Raw genomic sequence first — 19,757 nt, 5'->3', positions numbered from 1 at the left:
ACACAGTAGGCGCTCAATAGAGACAGGCGATTGGATGAATGAATGAACGGATACGCACTTCAGTCCAGTGCACCGCACACAGTCAGCGCTCAATAAATACGACCCAATGGACGCGTGAGCGCTCAGTCCAGTGCACCGCACACGGTCAGCGCTTAATTAATACGATCGAATGGGTGAGTGCCCAGTCCAGTGCACCGCACACAGTCAGCGCTCAACAAACACCATCGAATGGATGGATGAGCAGCGTGGCTCAGTGGAAGGAGCACGGGGCTTTGGAGTCAGAGGTCGTGGGTTCGAATTCCGCCTCGGCCACTTGTCAGCTGTGTGACTTTGGGCAAGTCACTTAACTTCTCGGTGCCTCAGGTAGCTCATCTGTAAAATGGGGATTAAGACTGTGAGCCCCACGTGGCACCACCTGAGTCCCCCCCGTATCTCCCCCAGCGCTTAGAACAGTGCTCGGCACATAGTGAGCGCTTAACAAATACCAACATTATTAATATGATTACAGTCTGGGAGGCCGGGGGGGAGGGACTCGTCCCGTGACGTCACCAGGCTCCGCCCCCTAGGAGGCGGGGCCTCGAACTGCCGCCCGTGACGTCATCCCCCCGAGGGCGGCGGCACGCTCTGGCCCCCCCGCGCCGCGCGCCCGTGACGTCAGCAGGCCCCGCTCTCCCCTTCCCCCCCCTCCCCCCGGGCCGCCGGCCATTTTGTGTCCAGTGTCTCGTCAGGCGGGGGTCGAGCGTGTGGCAGCCATCGGGCGGCAGGGCCGGGAGCGCGCCTCTTTGTCCGCTCCGCATCCCGCCTCGCTTCTCCGCTCGCTCCTCGCCTTCGCCTCCGATTCCCCCCGCTCCGAGTCGCGCCCCGGGACCGGTCGGTGCCCCATAGATGGCCAGCTTTCCCCCGAGGCTCAACGAGAATGAGATCGGTGAGTCCCGCCCCGCGCCGCGCAGGACCGGCCGAGCCTCCGCACCGGACCCCTCCTCCCTTCTCCCTTCATTCATTCGGCACCGTGCCTTGAGCGCTCACTGGGTGCGGTGCCCTGGACTGAGCGGCTCATCCGTCCATTTGATCGTGTTAAGTGAGCGCTCACTGCGGTGCACTGGACTAAGCGCTCATCCTTCCATTCGAGCGTATTAATTGAGCGCTGACTGGGTGTGATGCCCTGGACTGAGCGCTCATCCATTCGATCGTATTGATTGAGCGCTCACTGTGTGCGGTGCACTGCACTGAGCGCTCATCCTTCCATTCGATCGTATTAATTAAGCGCTCATTGTGTGTGGAGCACTGGACTGAGCGCTCATCCTTCCATTCGATCGTATTAATTGACCGCTCACTGTGTGCGGTGCACTGGACTGAGCGCTCATCCGTCCATTCGATCTTATTATTAATTGAGCGCTCACTGTGTGCGGTGCAGTGGACTGAGCGCTCATCCTTCCATTCGTTCGTACTAACTGAGTGCTTACTGTGTGTGGAGCACTGGACTGAGCGCTCATCCATCCATTCGATCGTATTAATTGAGCGCTTATTGTCTCCGGTGCACTGGACTGAGCGCTCCTCCTTCCATTCCACCGTATTAATTGAGCGCTTACTGTGTGTGGAGCGCTGACTGTGTGCGGAGCGCTCATCCATCCATTCGATCATATTTATTGAGCGCTTACTGTGGGCTGAGCGCTTCTGCGTCCATTCGATCGTATTAATTGAGCGCTGTGTGCGGAGCACTGGGCTGAGCGCTCATCCGTCCATTCGATCGTACTTATTGAGCGCTTACTGTGTGCGGAGCACTGGACTGAGCGCTCATCCGTCCATTTGATCGTATTTATTGAGCGCTGACTGTGCGGTGCACTGGACTGAGCGCTCATCCGTCCATTCGGTCGTATTAATTGAACAATGTGTGCAGACCACTGGACTGAGCGCTTATCCATCCATTGGATCGTAGTTATTGAGCGCTTGCTATGTGCGGGACACTGGGCTGAGCGCTTATCCGTCCATTCGATCGTATTGAGCGGCTAATGTGTGCGGAGCACCGGATTAAGCGCTTATCCATCCATTCGATCGTATTAAATGAGAGCTTACCGTGTGCGGAGCCCTGGGCTGAGCGTTTATCCGTCCATTCGATCGTATTTATCGAGCGTCGACGGTGTGCGGAGCCCTGGACTAAACGCTTCGACAGTACAGTTCAGCAACAGAGACAACTCCGGCCCCCGACGAGCTCACAGTCTAGAGGGGGGGAAGCAGACAGCCAAATAAGGAACAGCCAACAGTAGAAGGAAATAGAATTGTAGATCTATATACATCACTCAGTTGTATTTATTGAGAGTTTATTGGGTGCAGAGCATTGGACTGAGCGCTGGGAAAGTATAATTCAGCAATAGAGACAGTCCCTGCCCGCAGCAGGCTCACTGTCGGGGGGAGACAGGCATCAATTGAAGTAAATAGAATTATAGATCTATACACATCATACATTCGTATTTGTTGAGCGCTTAGTGTGTGCAGAGCACTGGACTAAGCGCTTGGAAAGTACAGTTCAGCAATGGAGAGGGACAATCCCTGCCCGCAGTGGACTCACTATCTAGAGGTGGAGGAGGGAGACAGACATCAAAACAAGTAAGAGGCATCAGTAGAAGTGAATAGAATTTATAGATCTATACACAACATTTATTCAGTCGGACTTATTGAGCGCTTACTGGGTGCAGAGCACTGAACTAAGCGCTTGGAAAGGACAATTCAGCAATAAAGGGAGACAGTCCCTGCCCACAGTGGGCTCACGGTCTAGAAAGGGGGAGACAGACATCAAAACAAGCAAACAGGCATCCATAGAAATAAATAGAATTGTAGAGATAATTGTAGAGATATACACAGCGAAACAAATAAACAGCTTTCAGTAGAAATAAATAGAATTATAGATAGGTACACATGAAAACAAGGCATCAATAGAAATAAATACAATTATAAATACATATAGGTATAAGTGCTGTGGGGCGGGGGCAGAGCAAAGGCAGTGAGGAAGGGGAGCTGAGGAAAAAGGTGCTTAGCCTGGGAAGGCCTCCTGGAGGAGGTGTGCCTTCAGTAGGGCTTGGGAGGGGGGAAGAGGGATGGTTTGGCAGATTTGAGGAGCTCGGGGGGGGGGGCGGGGGGTTGCGCACTGAGGTGGCACTCCTGCCCACCCTGGATTGTCTCTCTTTATTGCTGTAGTCTACTTTGCAAGTGCATAGTACAGTGCTCTGCACTCGGTAAGCGATCAGTAAATACGAATTGAATGAATGAAGAGGAAGGAGAAAAGATGCCGTAAGGCTTTTGAAGTTCCTTAAGGTCGTGGAACGTGTCTTTCCACCCTATTGTGCTCTCCTGAGAGCGTAGCACGTGATAATAATGGTGATGGTATTTGTTAAGCGCTGACTGTGTACCAGGCAGTGTACTAGGCGCCGGGGTGGTTACAAGCAAATCGGGTTGGACCCAGTCCCTGTCCCATGGGGGGCCTCACAGGCTCAGTCCCCATTTTGCAGTTGAGGTCGCTGAGGCACAGAAGTGAAACGACTGGCCCAAGGTCACGCAGCAGACAAGGGGCGGAGCACTTACTGTGTGTAAAGCACGGAAGTGCTTAGTACGGTGTCCCGTGCACAGAAAGCGCCCAATAAATACCACTGATGGATCGCTGGCGTTAGGGCCATTCAAACCGGAGCAGAGAAAAGATGACTGCCCAAAGGTGCTTCGCAACTTGGCTCTCGACTGAGTCACTCAGTTGTATTTATTGAGCGCTTACTGTGTGCAGAGCACTGTAATAAGCGTTTGGGAGAGTACAGTGCAAAAATGAACAGACACATTCCCTGCCCACAAAGAGTTTACAGTCTAGAGGGAACCAGGGATCGGGACTAAAATACCCATATCAGAGTATGCCTGCCAAGTAACCTTTTTACAACCAGTACATTAATTGGTAAAGAGGTTGGGGGCAAAATGGATCGATAAGCAAAGGTGCTGGTCCAGAGATCCAAATCAGTTGAAGTTTTCAGGATTATATTTTTTTCCTATTTAATTTCTCCTCAACCACAGAGTATCCCCATCCAGTGCAGAGAGAAAAATCTTGGGAAAGTGGACGTTGAACATTTTGCCTAGAGGGGAGTGGGTGAAGGGGCAAACTCGGGTCTGGAAACAGTTCTAGAATCTATGCTTCTTTAAAAAAAAATCATATGGGATTTGGGAATAAAGGATTTATCCACTGGTGAGGCCAGGGACCTTTATCTATGCAGCATTACCTTTATTTTAAAATAGTTTAATCTTATAATAGAGTACTAGAGGTGACTTTGGGCCTAAAATTGTAGACTCACAGGGCTACAGTACACCCCCAAAAGGTTATCTGGCCCCTTCTTTTTCTCTCACCCCTTCCCTATCTAAGGAAAGTGGTAGGCAGTTCTCAGCAAGAATGGAGACTCTCCAGCCTCAGTCAATCAGTGATATTTATTGAGCACTCACTGACTGCAGAGCACTGTACTAAGTGCTTGGGAGAGCACCTTCCCTGCCCACAGTGAGATTATAGTCTAGAGGTCTGCCTCCCTTGGAAATTTATTCCTTTGCTTTAGAGTCAAAAAATTCCCCTTTGTTTCCAAACAAACTTGTTGAAATCCTCAGAAAACTAAGAATAAGTCTTCATGGACATGAGGGTTTACATTTCAGCCTGGGCAAGCTTTCTTCCTTTTTTCCATCCTTTAAATCATATCTGTAGCATTACTCTGATCTCTCCAACATCTACTGTAAGATGTGGGAACCAGAACTGGACACATAAGACCTTGGCCAATGCCAAGTAGAGTGAAGATATTATTCCCCAGCAACGTCACACATTCCAGAATATTCGTTCACTTTTCAGGCTGTTATGACCTCTTGTTTTGCCCAGGAAGCTCAGCGTGTCCCTCATCTTGTCTTTCAGATTTGGGTTTTTTTGGTTTCTTCCCCATTGAACTTTTTCCTGTATTTGATAGACGATTTCTTTAAACTGCCACAGTCACTTCGAATTCTGACCCGATCTTATCCAGTTTTAGTAATTCCGCCCAATTAAGATCTCCTGCAAATATAGGGTTTATATATATAAAGCTTGTACTGAGATCAGATGTTTAAATTGCAGTCATGATAAAAGAGGGGTGTGATTATCAGGAATTTCTGGGCCGAACAAAAATGCAGCGGGAGGATCCTGAAGCATTTTTCTTTGATTTCTGGCTAACCACAAGCCCTTCACTTCTGGAAGGAACATAAATGCCGGTTTCTATGGGCCCCAGTCTTATCATCGATGAAGAATTCCTTCCTCGCCTTCCCTTTGTGAGGATGGGCGATTGCTGCCATTGCATGTGTCGGGTTTCTCATGTACACACTGCTTAGAGGCAAGTCGGTACACAATGGCAGCAGAGGAATTTCCAGAGAGCACGTAGGAGAGCCGGAGACAGCCCTGGGCTACTGCCCTCTCTTTCAGGGCAGTGTTTCTGCAAGTTGAAAAAATGGACGAAGGGAACGGGAGGAAGAAATAGAAAAAGCTAAACACTGGTTGCCTTACCCAGGGGTGACTCAGAGACGGCAGAGATGTGACACATTCTGATAGTACACTCTAGGTATTTTCTATTTCTCTACCCGGAGGTTTATCTAGTTGAGTCCTGATGATGGGCTGGTCTCATGGAGAGTCTTCCATAAAGCAAAGCAGTTATAGCATTTAGGAGTAAGAGACACGATTCAGGCTTGCCAAGAGGTGATCAATAATGTGTCTCTTGGGTGCTTTGAAGTCACCTGGGTTTTTTTAATGCACGAACATTGCCTTTATTGCTGTAAAAAGTAACTAGCTGTATCTCTTATTCCTATCTAGTGCCTGAAAACAATGAGTTTATTTTTTTCATTGAGCCTTCACTTTAGACAAGATTTGGATTTGTCCTTTGATCGTGAAAATGGGCTTGATCCTTTCTTTGAAACCTCTTTTCCCATGTTGTTTGTCAAGTGCTTGTGATGCAGTCTTCTCTTTATGCTGACATATAAAAAAAATTCCTCGGTATAGACTCAAGATTCCTCCTTCGTTTTATGGCCAAATGAAGGAATGGGCGTGGTTATTACTGGCCCCTGTCTTTATTTTCATAGGTCTTGTAATTGGGAGCTTATGGTTTTCTTCTGTTTCAATAGGAAAGCTGCTTTGAAAAATAAATTTGACCTACAGTTTGTCAGGGGAAAACTATCGATGGTCCTGTCATCCCCAGTTCCAATAAACTCATTTCTCCTGGGTTCCTGCCCTGGAATTTTGAAGGCTGGCCAGTCTTGCCAAAAGATGACTGCCCTCAGTTTAATAGGGATAAAGTTAGGAATAGGTTAAAAAGATGATGATCTCAGTTTGGACTCTCTCATGCTAGTATTCTAAACAGATTAGAAATATGGTGCTCTGCACACAGTAAACACTTGATAAATATCACTGATTAAAAATCGGTTTAAACTTGATGACCCCCCCCCCCCCCCCCCCGCAAAACTGTAAATACCTCATACCTCTGATCTTGTCAGTTCACTGATAATCACTCTGAGAGTTCACACCCACCAGCCTCAGGGACATTGATTGGCCCTTAATTTCTAAAGAAACCACTTTCAGCTAACCCTTTGTTTTACTTTGTGATAGAGGGTAACTTGAAGTCAGGCATTAGGCATTTTTTGGTGCTCTTAATCATTATAGTTGGATTTAAACATCAAGATTTCTGCATAAGTTTAAATATTTTTCTTTGCATTCTCCATGCCCCTCCCCCCCAGAAGGCAAAGGAGAGGTTACTTCAAAATTGGGGTGCTTTTTTCTTAGGGTGGGAGGATGGGGGTGTTCAGGAAGAGAATTGAAGTTAGTGGTAGTGCTTTAGAAAAATGTTAAAGACTTTGGAGGCCGTTTAAGTTACAGGCTACTCATGTGCATTTCTTGCTGCTTTATTTTTCATTTTTCATTTTAGTGAGATCACGGACTATAGGAGAACTTTTAGCCCCGGCAGCTCCTTTCGACAAGAAGTCTGGGCGTGAAAACTGGACTGTTGCCTTTGCTCCGGATGGGTCTTACTTTGCTTGGTCACAAGGACATCGCACTGTGAAGTTGGTTCCGTGGGCCCAGTGCCTTAAGAACTTGTAAGACTTCCCTTTTCCTTATAACCTTGTCAGTCATGCAGAATCCCAGGTTTGCTCATATACCTTTCTTCTTGGGTGCTGTGAGGCATTGATCAACGACTCAGCTCTCAAGTCAGATGGAAAGGTGCTTTCGTCTTCGCACTGTATATTCTCAGTTATCAGAAATGTTGCACAGGGGTATTTGGACCAACATAATACTAAACACTCCCTTAGAAGAAATTGGCCTATAAACAGCTAAATTTCCTCAGATAAATTCAGGTGGCTAAGAAGCCTGTTGTGCTGGTGGCTTGTTACCAGCTTTTTGTGGGGGGGAATGAACAGCTTTATCCCAAGTGTCACAAAAGAAAGCTTAAGTAGACGTGTCAGCTCTCTGCTATTTGAAGGTCTAGGACCTCTCGGTACACGGAGGGAATGATTGACTGCGTGAATTTGCTAAAAAGAAGCCTTGGAATCTGGCATTGGCATTTTTTCCACCCTCCCTTTACTTGGTGCCATTTTCAGATTAATTGGTGTCTTTAATAAGCATTTAAAAATCATTTAAACTTGTTTTTCAGCTTGTTGCCCGGCTCCACCAAGAATGTCACCAATTCAAGACTCTCCAGACAAAATAGCGACGGTGGTCAAAAGAACAAGCCTTGTGAGCACATCATAGACTGTGGAGATATAGTCTGGAGTCTCGCCTTTGGGTCTTCGGTGCCTGAAAAACAGAGTCGTTGCGTGAATATAGAATGGCATCGATTCAAGTTTGGTCAGGATCAGCTCCTTCTCGCAACAGGGTTAAACAATGGGCGTATCAAGATATGGGATGTGTACACAGGTATAGGATCCTCTTGGAAAGCTCTTGATGTCTTGGTCTACTTCTTAATTAATTGTGGCACGCTCATTTCCCCTTCGAAGTGAAGTGATATACGTAGTCACTGAGAGCAGAGTGTTTGAGTTCATTGCTTAAAAGTAGAAAATTCTTCAGAATTAGACAGAATGGGATCTCTTTAATACGTTGGTTTTGGGGTTTTTTTTTTGATCTGGAAGGAGTATATAGCGGTCAGCCTGTGCTTGGCATCCTGGGACTTTTAAAAAGGTTTATTTTTTATTTCCTGAGCTACTACAACTTGTCTGCCCCCCCTTTTTTTTTTAACTTGGTAAAACTCTATACCCTTTGCCTATTGCTTACGGAAAGAGTCCTTGGGAGAGAGGAAGTGCGCCAGTTGCTAGTTAATTATTATTGCCCAAATAGTAATTCACTTCATCTTCCCAGCTTAAAAAGGTGTTTTCATGTGGTCCTTGTTCATGATTGGATCACCCTGAGGTTTCAAGGCAAACTCCTCATCAATCATTACCTAACCCCAGGAATGCTTAAGGGGCAGCAGGGTTGAAAGTTTTAACTCCTTCAATGAGATACTGCGACTTTACTCACTCTGGGTGATCAAATTAATAAGCAGTTCTTTTTCTGAAAAGCTGATGGTATTTACTGAGCACTTACTATGTGCAGAGCACTGTACTAACCACTTGGGAGAGGAGAGTGTAATAATAGACACATTCTCTGCCCACAATGAGCTCACAGCATAGAGGAGGAGTTCTGGATAAGGAAAACTTTACTGTATTTTTTTTTTCCAAAATTGCATCCCAGGCAATTTTCTGAAATGGATGTCTGGTGTAATTTTTTTATATACAAAAGTTAAATCATCTTGACCCAGGAATATGATTAAATGGCCAACTCCTCAAGGATCCCTGAACTTTTAGTGATCCCAGAGCTTACCAGAGAAAGAAGAAAATTTTAGAATTAAATCTCATGGATTTTATTTTTTTCCTCTTGAACCCAAACAATTAACCCTCTAAATAAAACACTAATTTTTCCTGGATTTTCATGTAGGGATCATAGAAGCTTTCACTCAGTGATTAAAATCACTAAACAATCTTCTTCCCCTTCTTCCTCTTTTTACAGGATTGATAATTTGAAGTATTTTGTTTAAGATCAATATCTTTTTTCCTTTTAGGAAAGCTCCTCCTTAACCTGATGGACCACAGTGAAGTAGTAAGAGATTTAACTTTTGCCCCAGATGGCAGCCTGATTCTAGTGTCAGCTTCAAGAGACAAAACTCTAAGAGTGTGGGATCTGAAAGATGATGGTAAGTGTCATTTATAGGGCCTGAGGAAGGATAAGCCCACAGGGATCTTATAGTCTAGAAGGGGAGACCGATACAGTGTTTATGTGAAGTACAGATATGCACATAAGTGCTGTGGGGCGGAAGGTGAGGTGAATAAAGGATACCAGAGGAGAGTTTTGTGCAGAACTCTGCTATAGATTCAAGCAGTAGAGTGAAATACAGTTTGGCGAGACCGGAGGCAAGGGAAACCAGTGAGGAGGCGGATAAGTAGTCAAGCTAGGACACTGGCTTATTCATTCAGTGGTGTCATCTGGTCCCGTTCTGAGACGGAATGCCATAACATGGACTGTGAGGAGCAGGAAACAAAAGATTCCATTTGAGGGAGGCGGTTGAAGTTTAGCCCAATCTCCAGCGTGTAGTACAATGGTTGTTAGGCAGGACTTTTTTGTATTATATTTGTTAAGTGCTTGATACCAGCCTATCAGGCTGGACACAGTCCCACATGGGGCTCACTGTCTGAATCCCCATTTTACATTTGAGATAACTTGCCCAAGTCATACAGCAGACAAGTGGCGGAGCTGGACTTAAAACCCGGGTTCTTCGGTACTCGCCACTAGGCCATGCTGTTTCTCGCTTAACAAATACCACTATTATTATTATAATTATTATTATTATGATGTCACTACTACGACTACAACTTCTGAATAGTTTTTGGAAGTCTAGGCAAACCGTGGGAGAGCCCTTTTGTGACATACTTAATTAAAAAAAATCTGTCGATCTTCCATGACCAGAAATAACTAGACCTCAGCCAAATAGCTGGTGGTTTAACCAAGTAAGAAGACTTTTCATGCTAAGGAGAACTCAGAGATTGTGTTTGGGGGGTCTTTGCTGGAATGCCTTTGCCATACGAGGTCCTTGATGGAAAAGAAAAGGACACAAATGGGATTGTGATGAATAAATATGGAAAGTTATGAAGACCGAAGCCCTGAGTCGGGCAGGGCATTGTAAAAGGTTGTATTTTTTTTAAAGACGTTTTTGAAATGGACACTCAGTAATGCCACTCTTTTCTGTGCAGGAAATATGATGAAGGTGTTGAGGGGACACCAGAACTGGGTGTACAGCTGTGCGTTCGCCCCCGACTCGTCCATGCTGTGTTCGGTTGGAGCCAGTAAAGCAGTATGTGTCAAAGTTCTTGCACATTGATTTGTGAATTGGGTTATCATAATGTGTGCATAATCATTTTAAATCTAAGTAACCTATTAAGCCTGTGCTCGGTGTCATGAATATCTTAAATGTTTTTTTCATGATGATGCAAGAAATTGCATGACATAAATTGAATACATGGACAATTATTGATTGTGAATGGAGAACATGCCCTGCTTTTAGTTGATAATTTTAAATGTCCTTTAAAGAAGTGGGCTTTGCCCACGTGCTTAGCTGTTTCGTATGAACTCAAGAGAATTTAAATGTCTAGAAAAGGGGACTAGCCCAAGTAATGTAAAGCTATTCTGTTGTAAATTTATTTTCTGTATTCTGTTTCCTGGGGGTGGGTGGGGGGTTTGAGGGATGGGAGGTGGGGGGGAGGGGTGGGGTTTTTTTTAATTATTGTGTTTGAAACGATTCTGAGAGAGTAATTTTTATAAACACTGAAGTAAAGATAGTTCACCTAGAATGAGGAGTTGGCTTCTGTTCAGTCTGTACTGCTAGCATAAGTGGATGCAGAACAGGCATAAGCCCCCTTCTTGTGGGCTGTTTTTTTTGTTTATTTTTTTGCTAGGCAGTTTCCTTTTTAAGACCTAACAGCTCTGAGTTAGCATAAAATAGAGTAAAAGGAGCTTACGTTGATTTCAGATACATATAAAAATACTTGGCTCCAAGAGTCCAGTCCACTGTGACTTGTAAAACGGCTTTGAGTTCATTTGGTTGAGACTGCTGTTAGAATGCTTTCTGTAGTGAATAACAACTTTTATAATTCCAAAGTATGATTTAAAAAAAATAATAATAATAGTTGAAAATGTCAGAATAGGATGAGTAGCTTAGTTCCAAATATGCAAGTCTAGGGTTTTAAAAATCATAGAAAGAGCAGAGCTGGATGTTGACATTGCAATTTTAGGTTGTGTGTTTTCCATAAGCTTCTTGCTTTCCCTGTCACAGGTGGTGGCAGCAATATTGGTGTGATTGAGGTTAAGCTGGCACCACTCGCACACAGGCGCACAATGGTGTTAGCTGGGCAGAAAGAGTGGCATCTCTGGCTACCGGGCTGGGGGCGACCTTTACCGTAGGATGAAGTAACCTTGCAATCGACTGCAAGGGGTACTGTACGTACGCAGGTGCTGGTCGATGTCCACTTTCTGCTTTTCTTTCTTTCTTTTATTTTATTTTATTTTATTTTTTTTTTAATTTTACCCACAGTGAAACCCACCAACCCTTCCAATTAAATTGGTTTGCAGATTTAATGGAAACTGGGGGTTTGGCAAGTGAAAGCGATGGAGTTATAACCTAATTGGCCTTGAAATGGTTTCCCTGACCCTTTTTTTGGGGAAGTCTGATGAGGTGCTAGTGCTACCTGAAACCCTGATCCTATTTAAGATTTCCATTTATTTCGTGGTGTTGGAAATATGGATGTTGAATTTGTGCAGAAAGAGAGCTAGCCAAAAACATGGCCAATCCCCCAGATGGGGAAAGAACTTTCATATGACTGTTGTGTTCGTAACTACACGTTCACGGATTTAAAAAAAAAAAAAGAAATAAAACCAAAAAAAAAAACCAAAACCCCACCCCAGAAACCAAAACAAACAAAAAGTTCTGAGAAATGAGATAAAACCATATTTGAATTCAAATCTGCACAGTCTAAAGTCTCCCTGCAATTCGTAATCTGAAATGGTGAAAACATATACCAGAACAATTAAAACCTGTTCTTTTTAAATGCATTGAATGTGATTAATAATAGATTTTAAAGTTTGAGAGTAAGAAGGATAAATCTCAGAAATGTTGTCTTTTATTATTTTCGTAATGTAGAAGTTTTAAGTTTATAACGTGGTTAAGCTTCCTTGTTTGTTTGCCAAAGAAATTTCTTTTGGCTGTGAAAATTCTCTTTGCTTGCAGTATCTGTTTCTCTTCCTAGGCTCACGTTGGTGACCCAAGCCTATTGTAAACAAGTGATAATCTCAAAGGGAGATGCCACTGGAGTAACAATTTGTTAACCTTACATTTTCTGTCTGTATATTTTTTAAAATTTTGGTAGTTACTGGAAAAAAAGGGGGATTGTAGTGTTTAACCCTATTTGTTTCTGTATATTTTAGTTAACTATTTTGTATAAATGGATTTCATTATACCTCTGTGGTTAAATTGAATTGACTATTTAAAATATTGGTTTACTTTGTAATTAACATTTAACAGAAACTTTTGAAATAGAATTTGCATGTCTGCTTTAATTAACTTTAAAAACTGATTTTAATATACCCGACTATGACACTGAGCGTATTCTTTAATTATTCTTAATTGATACTGCCTAATTTAATATGACCTTAAATAAATCTAGCAGTCAGATAAGATGTTGCTTGTTTTTTCCTCTGTGTGTCTGAATGAAGCTATAACATTAGTTTTTCTATTACAGGTTTTTCTGTGGAATATGGATAAATACACCATGATAAGGAAACTAGAGGGGCATCACAATGATGTTGTAGCTTGTGAGTTTTCTCCTGATGGAGCATTACTGGCTACTGCATCTTATGATACGCGAGTTTATGTCTGGGATCCATACACTGGGTCCATCCTGATGGAATTTGGGTAAGTGAAACCACAAATTCTCCTCTTCCTCCTCCTGTTACCCTTTTTGGGGGGCTAAAAAATAGAGAGGGGAGATGCCTGTGTAGCTCTCTGAAGCGACATGAGAGATTATCTGCTCTTCTGAAATTTGAAGTTTTAGAATTTGAATAATATCAAGAGCCAAAGGGCGTGTGCTGAAACTTTGCTTGGAGTCCTTGGACTGTGATCCAGAGGGTTTTTTGTTGTTGGTTTTATTATGCTGTTCATTAAGTGTTTTCTATGGGCCAGGCACTTTACTAAGCACTAGGGTTGATACAAACTAACCAGGGTTTATGGGTCTCTGTCCCACGTGGGGCTCACAGTCTTACTCCCCATTTTAAATATGAGGTAACTGAGGCACAGAGAAGTCAAACAACCGATTCTGGTTTTTAATCCCCTCTTGGAACCCATAGTCACATCTCTAGGCAAGCGGGGTTTTGAGGTGGCTTCTGGGTGGCGACTGGCTGGCCGAAAGCGAAGCCTTCAGTGCGACCACTGTAGACTAGTGGATAGAGAACGGGCCTGGAGGTCAGAAGGACCTGGGTTTCAATCCTGGCTCTGCCATCTGTCTGCTGTGTGACCTTGGGCAAGTCATTTTACCTCTGTGTGCCTCAGCTACCTCATCTGTAAAATGGGGATTAAGACTGTGAGCCCCATGTGAGACATGAACAGTATCTACCCCAGCCCTTAGTACAGTGCCTGGCCCATAGTAAGCACTTATATACCATGGGGGGAAAAAAACAGTGCTGACTCTCTAATAGTATCACTTCTGGAAATACTTCGTTTGGGAAGCTGGCTTACCTAAAAGGAGTCACAACTGGATTTTCCAGCTTAGTGTGCTGTTTGCCCTGCTTGGCTCTTCAGCGTCTTTTTGATCGTTTTTCAGATAGTGAGTTGACAAGAGTCCGCGTTGTTAACTAAAGAAATGTATGTCTGTTTCTGTGTTGTCTGCAGGCATCTGTTTCCCCCTCCGACTCCAATATTTGCTGGAGGAGCAAATGATCGTTGGGTGCGATCTGTATCTTTTAGTCATGATGGACTACATATCGCCAGCCTTGCCGATGATAAGTAAGTACTTTTTTATTTAAGCATCCCTTTGACCTTCCCACTTAAGCACGCCTTTCGATCCCTCAGAAAACTGAGCTGTGGTTTCTAATATCTCCCTGTAGAAACCAGGCCATATGAGATACTGATGTATGTAAAAGGTTTTTCACCTTTCTGAGCTGTAGTCTTGTAAGCAGACAGTGACATGCACCATCCCCAGGGGTACTTATCGAGCGCTTACTGTGTGCAGAGCGTTGTATTAGTCACTTGGTAGAGTACAAGGCACACGACTCCTTCCCCACATCCCTGAGTTGTACTTGTAATTACAGGATGTCAAGAATGTATTGGGGACTGTCATTAGTGAAACTTCATGTTAAGCATGTGCCTTGGGGAAGAAAGCCCACAAAATGAAACCTAAATGGGGAGAGAAGCGCCAAGAACCCCAGCCACCACGGGTCAGGCTCACAGCATGCGGCCTCTGGATTTGGGGCGTGAAGGCCAAATGGCAAAGGCGTGGTACACTGACCCATCTTGGAGTCAGCAAGGCCAGCTGACAGCTGTTCCTTTTCCAGTCCATCGGCGAAGTTGGATCATTTAGCTGAGGCCTGTTTTCATTGGAAATTAAAATCCAAAACAATAATAATAGCCCTTACTATGTGCCAGGCATTGTTCTAAGCGCTGGGTTGGATCAAGCAAATCGGGTTGGACACAGTCCCGTGTCCCACGTGGGGCTCACAGTCTCAATCCCCATTTTACAGATGAGGAAGCTGAGGCACAGAGAAGTAAACTGACTTAGCCAAGGTCACACAGCCAAGTGGCAGAGCCGGGATTAGAACCCATGACCTTCTGACTCCCAGGCCCATGCTTTATCCACTATACCATGCTGCTTCTCAAAGAGAGGAGTATGTTTGCATATTCCCCCAGATGGTTAAAGGGAAGGAATAAAAGTGTATGTTTCATCAGCAGAATTTGCTGCGATTGAATTGCTCTTGTTTCTGCACTGAGAAACTTTGGACCCCAGTCCTCTCTCAGGTTACCCATGGGACCTGAAGCAAATTAATATGGCTATCTCCCTGCAGAGAAAGACTTCTAGTGTCCGAAATAATGTGGATGCAGCGTTTCAAGTTTAATCAGAAGGGAGGGCTACTACTTCCTGGACATTCAGGCAAACTGTGGAGAATTACTTGAATTTATATTTCGGGGATGGGGGTGTTGGCCCTAAAATCATGAACAAAATACCCAGGTTCTGGGAATGTCAGTTGTCCAATAAATAACAGTGGTATTTAAGTGCTTACTCTGTGCCAAGCACCGTATTAAGCACTGGGGTAGACAAAAGATCGCTCCCATTCTAAGTAGGAGGGAGGACAGGTATCAACTCCCTATTTGACGTATGGGGGAATAGAGGCACAGAGAAGTTAAGTGACCTGCCCAAGGGTCACAGAGCACAGAGTAATCTTGTGCTACTGAAGATTAATTGCTCGCATTCCCCACTTGCGGGTGGGCTGTGGAATGTTTAAGCAAGATGTCATCTCCGACACTTTATGACTTCTCAGCAACAACGTCTAGTTTATCGGGATTGTAAAGTCATTCTTTGGATTTTTGGTCTCAGAATTCAGTGGTGCGTGTGTCTCGAGAATTTTGTTTTGCCTGTGAGAAACTCGGCGGCTCACACCCTTAACCATTTCCTTTCCAGAATGGTGAGGTTCTGGAGAATCGATGAAGATTATCCAGTGCAAGTTGCACCTTTGAGCAATGGCCTTTGCTGTGCCTTTTCTACTGATGGCAGTGTTTTAGCTGCTGGGTAAATATGTTTTGAATTCTCCCTCTTCTTTCTTCTCCCCTGCCCTTTTATGGTATTTGGAAATGTGGGGGTGTTAAAAAAAAAATGCAAATACTAAAATCCGCTTCTTGACTATCCTTAAGAAATCCCACCGAGCATTAGTTTTAAATTCACGAATAGAGATTTGAGACCTGGAACTATCTGTGATGGAAGTCCAGGGCTCTGGGTGCTAACCAGCTCCCTGGTTTCGTTCTTTTAAAAGGCCTTATTTCCTTTGCTGCTGCCTTGTTCGAGCAGCCCCTCGCTGCCAAGGGTGACAGGGCAGCCTTTGACAGCAAGAGTCATCAGTGTTCAGGTCTTCCGCCAGTGGGTTCATTACTGACGCTAACGACCGCGGAGCAGTTCGAGGTTTCCCCTGCCTCCGTTCTCTCCCCACCTGCTCGGGCTTCGGGGACCCCATGGAAGGCTCAGGCAACGGCCCGGGCCTCGAAATGCCCACTGGGCCATCCTTCCGGATCTTGCAAGGCGCCCCCCGAAGAAATGGGGAGGTGGACGGGAGGGCACAGTACTTCTGTGAGGGCCTCGGAGGGTCGATGGGAACTGTGCTCCTTGGGGGACCCTGGCACCCACTTGTAACGCGCCTGCCAACTCCTACGGCTTCCCCTTCTGTCAGCAGTTAGAGGTGGGGCCAGCGGGCACAGAAGAGCCGTTCAAGGGTTCTGTTTGATTTGCGGGGCACTGAAGGGCCTTTTTTTGTTCTGTGTGCGCAGGACACATGACGGGAGCGTATATTTCTGGGCCACTCCAAAGCAAGTTTCCAGTCTCCAACACTTATGTCGTATGGCGATTCGGAGGGTGATGTCCACCTACCAAGTCCAGAAGCTGCCTCTCCCTTCCAAAGTGGTGGAGTTCCTCTCCTACCAGTCTTAGAAGGTTCACAAACTTCCAATGTTCTAGAAACTGGCAGAACCCATTTTCCAGAAACCTCAAGCCTTTCAGGCATTAAGCACCCATTGTTACAGGTTTTGAAGATTTATTTAAATTTGATACATCTTTGTCCTGCATTTTGACCAGGTGGAGTTTTTTAAATATTATTTATAGACCACAGTAGGAGCGTTTCAGAAGATCTCAAATGTACAAGTTTTTTTTTTTAATCTAACTGAAAACGTGTACATATTTAGACGGAAGCTGCTACGTGTCAAGTGTACCCATTTATTGCTTTCCTAATTTTTAGTGTGTATCGTGTACATATTGCTTTAGTAGAGCCATAGTATGTATCTTTGCTGTAAAGGGAAGGAACTTTTATTCTGGGACACTAAGTTAGTAAATTTTGACTTAAAGCTGAATTGCCCTCCTCATAAGATGTATTAGCTGGGGAGTCAGAAATCTGACCCACAAGTAAAACAGATGTTTAGGTTTGTGGAGAGGAAAATTTTTTGCATTCCTTAGGGAGAGTGTGTGAGAGGAGAAGAAAGAGGTTGAAGACGATGTATTAAGTATAGAACAGATCCAAGACTGTGACTAGTAAACAAGTAGGTTTTTGTCTGACAAGAACTGCGGGCCTTAATTTTAGAGAGCAACATTTAATTCCACCCCTGCATGGTTGGAAGTATTCCAGATCTGAATCGATTCCAAAAAGTATCTACTGTATTATTGCCTAGAATTTGGTCTGTGATGTAAGATGCCTTTTTTTTTTGTTTTTTTGGCATACCCTGGTTTTTGTTTTCTGTATTTTATTGTTTCTGCAGGGGGTGATATTGGTGAATTGCCAAAGATAAGCAATATGTTTGCTTTTGCCTTCTGTAATTTATCTGTACCTGCAGATAAGAATGTATGCATTATGTAAAATGCCTGATGATATATTTTTGTTGAATATTTTTATTAAAGACTTGTACAAAACACCTGGACTGATCATGCGTGGATGTTCAGTTTTCTAGGCAGTTTGGTTTGCTTTGTAAGAAGATAGGATATTGGCCTCCACAGAAATATCACACATGGCATGGATAGTATATGCCAAAAAGCAAGAGAAACCTCAAGGATTACGGTAGGGCAGAGGGGGTGTATTCTGTCTCCTAAAAGCGGAAGAGTCAGGTGCTGGTTGCCCGCCTTGCCATTCATCTCAATGGGTAGGGATGTCCCATCTACCATTCCTACCTTTTTCCCTTGATCTCCCTTACTTTCCCTTTCATTCAATCATATTTACTGAGCACTTACTGTGTGCAGACCATTGTACTAAGCACTTGGAAAGTACAGTCCAGCAACAAATAGAGACAGTCCCTATCCACAACGGGCTCACAGTCTAGAAGGGGGGAGACAGACATCAAAACAAATAAACAGGCAGTAAAAATATGGAACACTTCACAAATTTGCTTGTCATCCTTGCGCATCCTTGCTAATCTCTGTATCGTTCCAATTTTAATATATGTGCAGCTCGTATTTACTGAGCACTTAGTGGGCAGAACACTGTACTAAGGACTAGGGAATGTACCATATAACAAGCAGACACCTTCCCTGCCCACATTGAGCTCACAGTCTAGAGGGGGAGATGGACATTAATATAAATTATGGGTATGGACATAAATGCTGTGGGGCTGGGAAGGGGAATGAATAAAGGGAGCAAGTCAGGGTGACGCAGAAGGGAATGGAAGAACAGGAAAAGAGGGCTTAGTCGGGAAAGCCCTCTTGGAGGAGTTGTGCCTTCAATATGGCTTTGAAGTGGGGGAGCGTTATTGTCAAATATGAGGGGGGAAAGCCTTCCAGGCCAGAGGCAGAATATGAGCGAGAGGTCGGTGGTGTGATGTTCAAGATGGCGGTACAGTGAGGAGTGAAGTGTGCGAACTGGGTTGTAGTAGAGTAGCAAGGTGAAGTAGGAGGAGGCAAGGGGATTGGGTACCTGATTCCCTAATCTCCCTTGAGTATGAACTCATCCAAACCCCTCTTGAATGTTATCTTATTTTCTGGCTGCATGACTTGCTGTGGTATCAAAATTCCATGTGCCTGAAGTTTTCCTTACTTGTTTTGAAACTAACACCTCCAGATTTCAGCAAGGTCCCTTTCCTCCTGTAGTGTTGCGATCTGGTAAAAAGATTTTTTGTTTTGTTTTACGGTATTTGTTAAGCATTTATTACATACCAGACACTGTTCTAAGTGGTGGGGTAGATAAAAGATAATGGGGTTGGACTCAGTCCTGGTCCCACATAGGGCTCTCAGTTTTAATCCCCATTTTCCAGATGAGGTAACTGAAGCACAGAGAAGTTAAGTAGCTTGCCCAAGATCACATAGCAGAAAAGTAATAATAATAATGGTATTTGTTAAGCACTTACGATGTGCCAAGCACTGTTCTAAGCGCTGGGGTAGATACAAGGTTATCAGGTTGTCCCACATGGGGCTCGCAGGCTTAATCCCCATTTTACAGATGAGGGAACTGAGGCAAAAAGTTAAGTGATTTGCCCAAAGTCACATGGCTGACGAGTGGCAGGGCCGGGATTAGAACCCACGACCTCTGATTCCCAAGCCCGTGCTCTTTCCACTAAGCCACACTGCCTGGTTTAGAACCCAGATTCTGACTCCCAAGCCTGTGCTTTTTTCCCTAGGCCAAGCTGCTTCTCTGTCTCTGCCTTTGATGATTTTGTAATCTCCAATCTTGCCCTCAACCTTCATCTTTCCAGATGGAAGAGACCTAATCTTTTCAGTTCCTCCTTATATAGAAGTTGTCCTATCTCCCTGATTCTTCTGTCCTTCTCTGTATCTTTCCCAGCTCTAGTATGGTCTTTCTAAGATGTGGGAATCAAAATTACAAGCAGCATTCCAGGGGCAAAAATGCCATAATCTTATGACATTTTTTCTTCTTTCTTTATGGTAGTTTTTAAGCCTTACTATGTGTCAAGCACTGTTATAAGCACTGGAGT

General features: G+C 44.4%; 1 protein-coding gene and 1 non-coding gene across 2 annotated transcripts; one reads left to right on the top strand and one right to left on the bottom strand.

Annotated features, from left to right (window-relative positions):
- The first annotated feature begins 709 nt into the window (after nucleotides 1-709).
- WSB1 (WD repeat and SOCS box containing 1) lies at nucleotides 710-17,756 on the top strand. Its single transcript, XM_001506620.4, has 9 exons — nucleotides 710-925; nucleotides 6,945-7,113; nucleotides 7,668-7,930; nucleotides 9,108-9,239; nucleotides 10,294-10,394; nucleotides 12,835-13,007; nucleotides 13,980-14,093; nucleotides 15,763-15,870; nucleotides 16,620-17,756. The coding sequence occupies exons 1-9, from the start codon at nucleotides 886-888 to the stop codon at nucleotides 16,777-16,779; spliced, it is 1,260 nt and encodes a 419-aa protein (XP_001506670.3). The 5' UTR covers nucleotides 710-885; the 3' UTR covers nucleotides 16,780-17,756.
- Nucleotides 17,757-18,191: 435 nt separating this feature from the next.
- On the bottom strand, nucleotides 18,192-18,297 carry LOC114818048. Its single transcript, XR_003765869.1, has one exon. It is a non-coding gene; the product is annotated as a U6 spliceosomal RNA (small nuclear RNA).
- Between the last annotated feature and the right edge of the window lie 1,460 nt (nucleotides 18,298-19,757).

The sequence above is a fragment of the Ornithorhynchus anatinus genome, chromosome 17 (assembly GCF_004115215.2).
Source record: "Ornithorhynchus anatinus isolate Pmale09 chromosome 17, mOrnAna1.pri.v4, whole genome shotgun sequence".
NCBI lineage: Eukaryota > Metazoa > Chordata > Mammalia > Monotremata > Ornithorhynchidae > Ornithorhynchus > Ornithorhynchus anatinus.
This window is presented reverse-complemented; position numbering and strand designations above follow the sequence as displayed.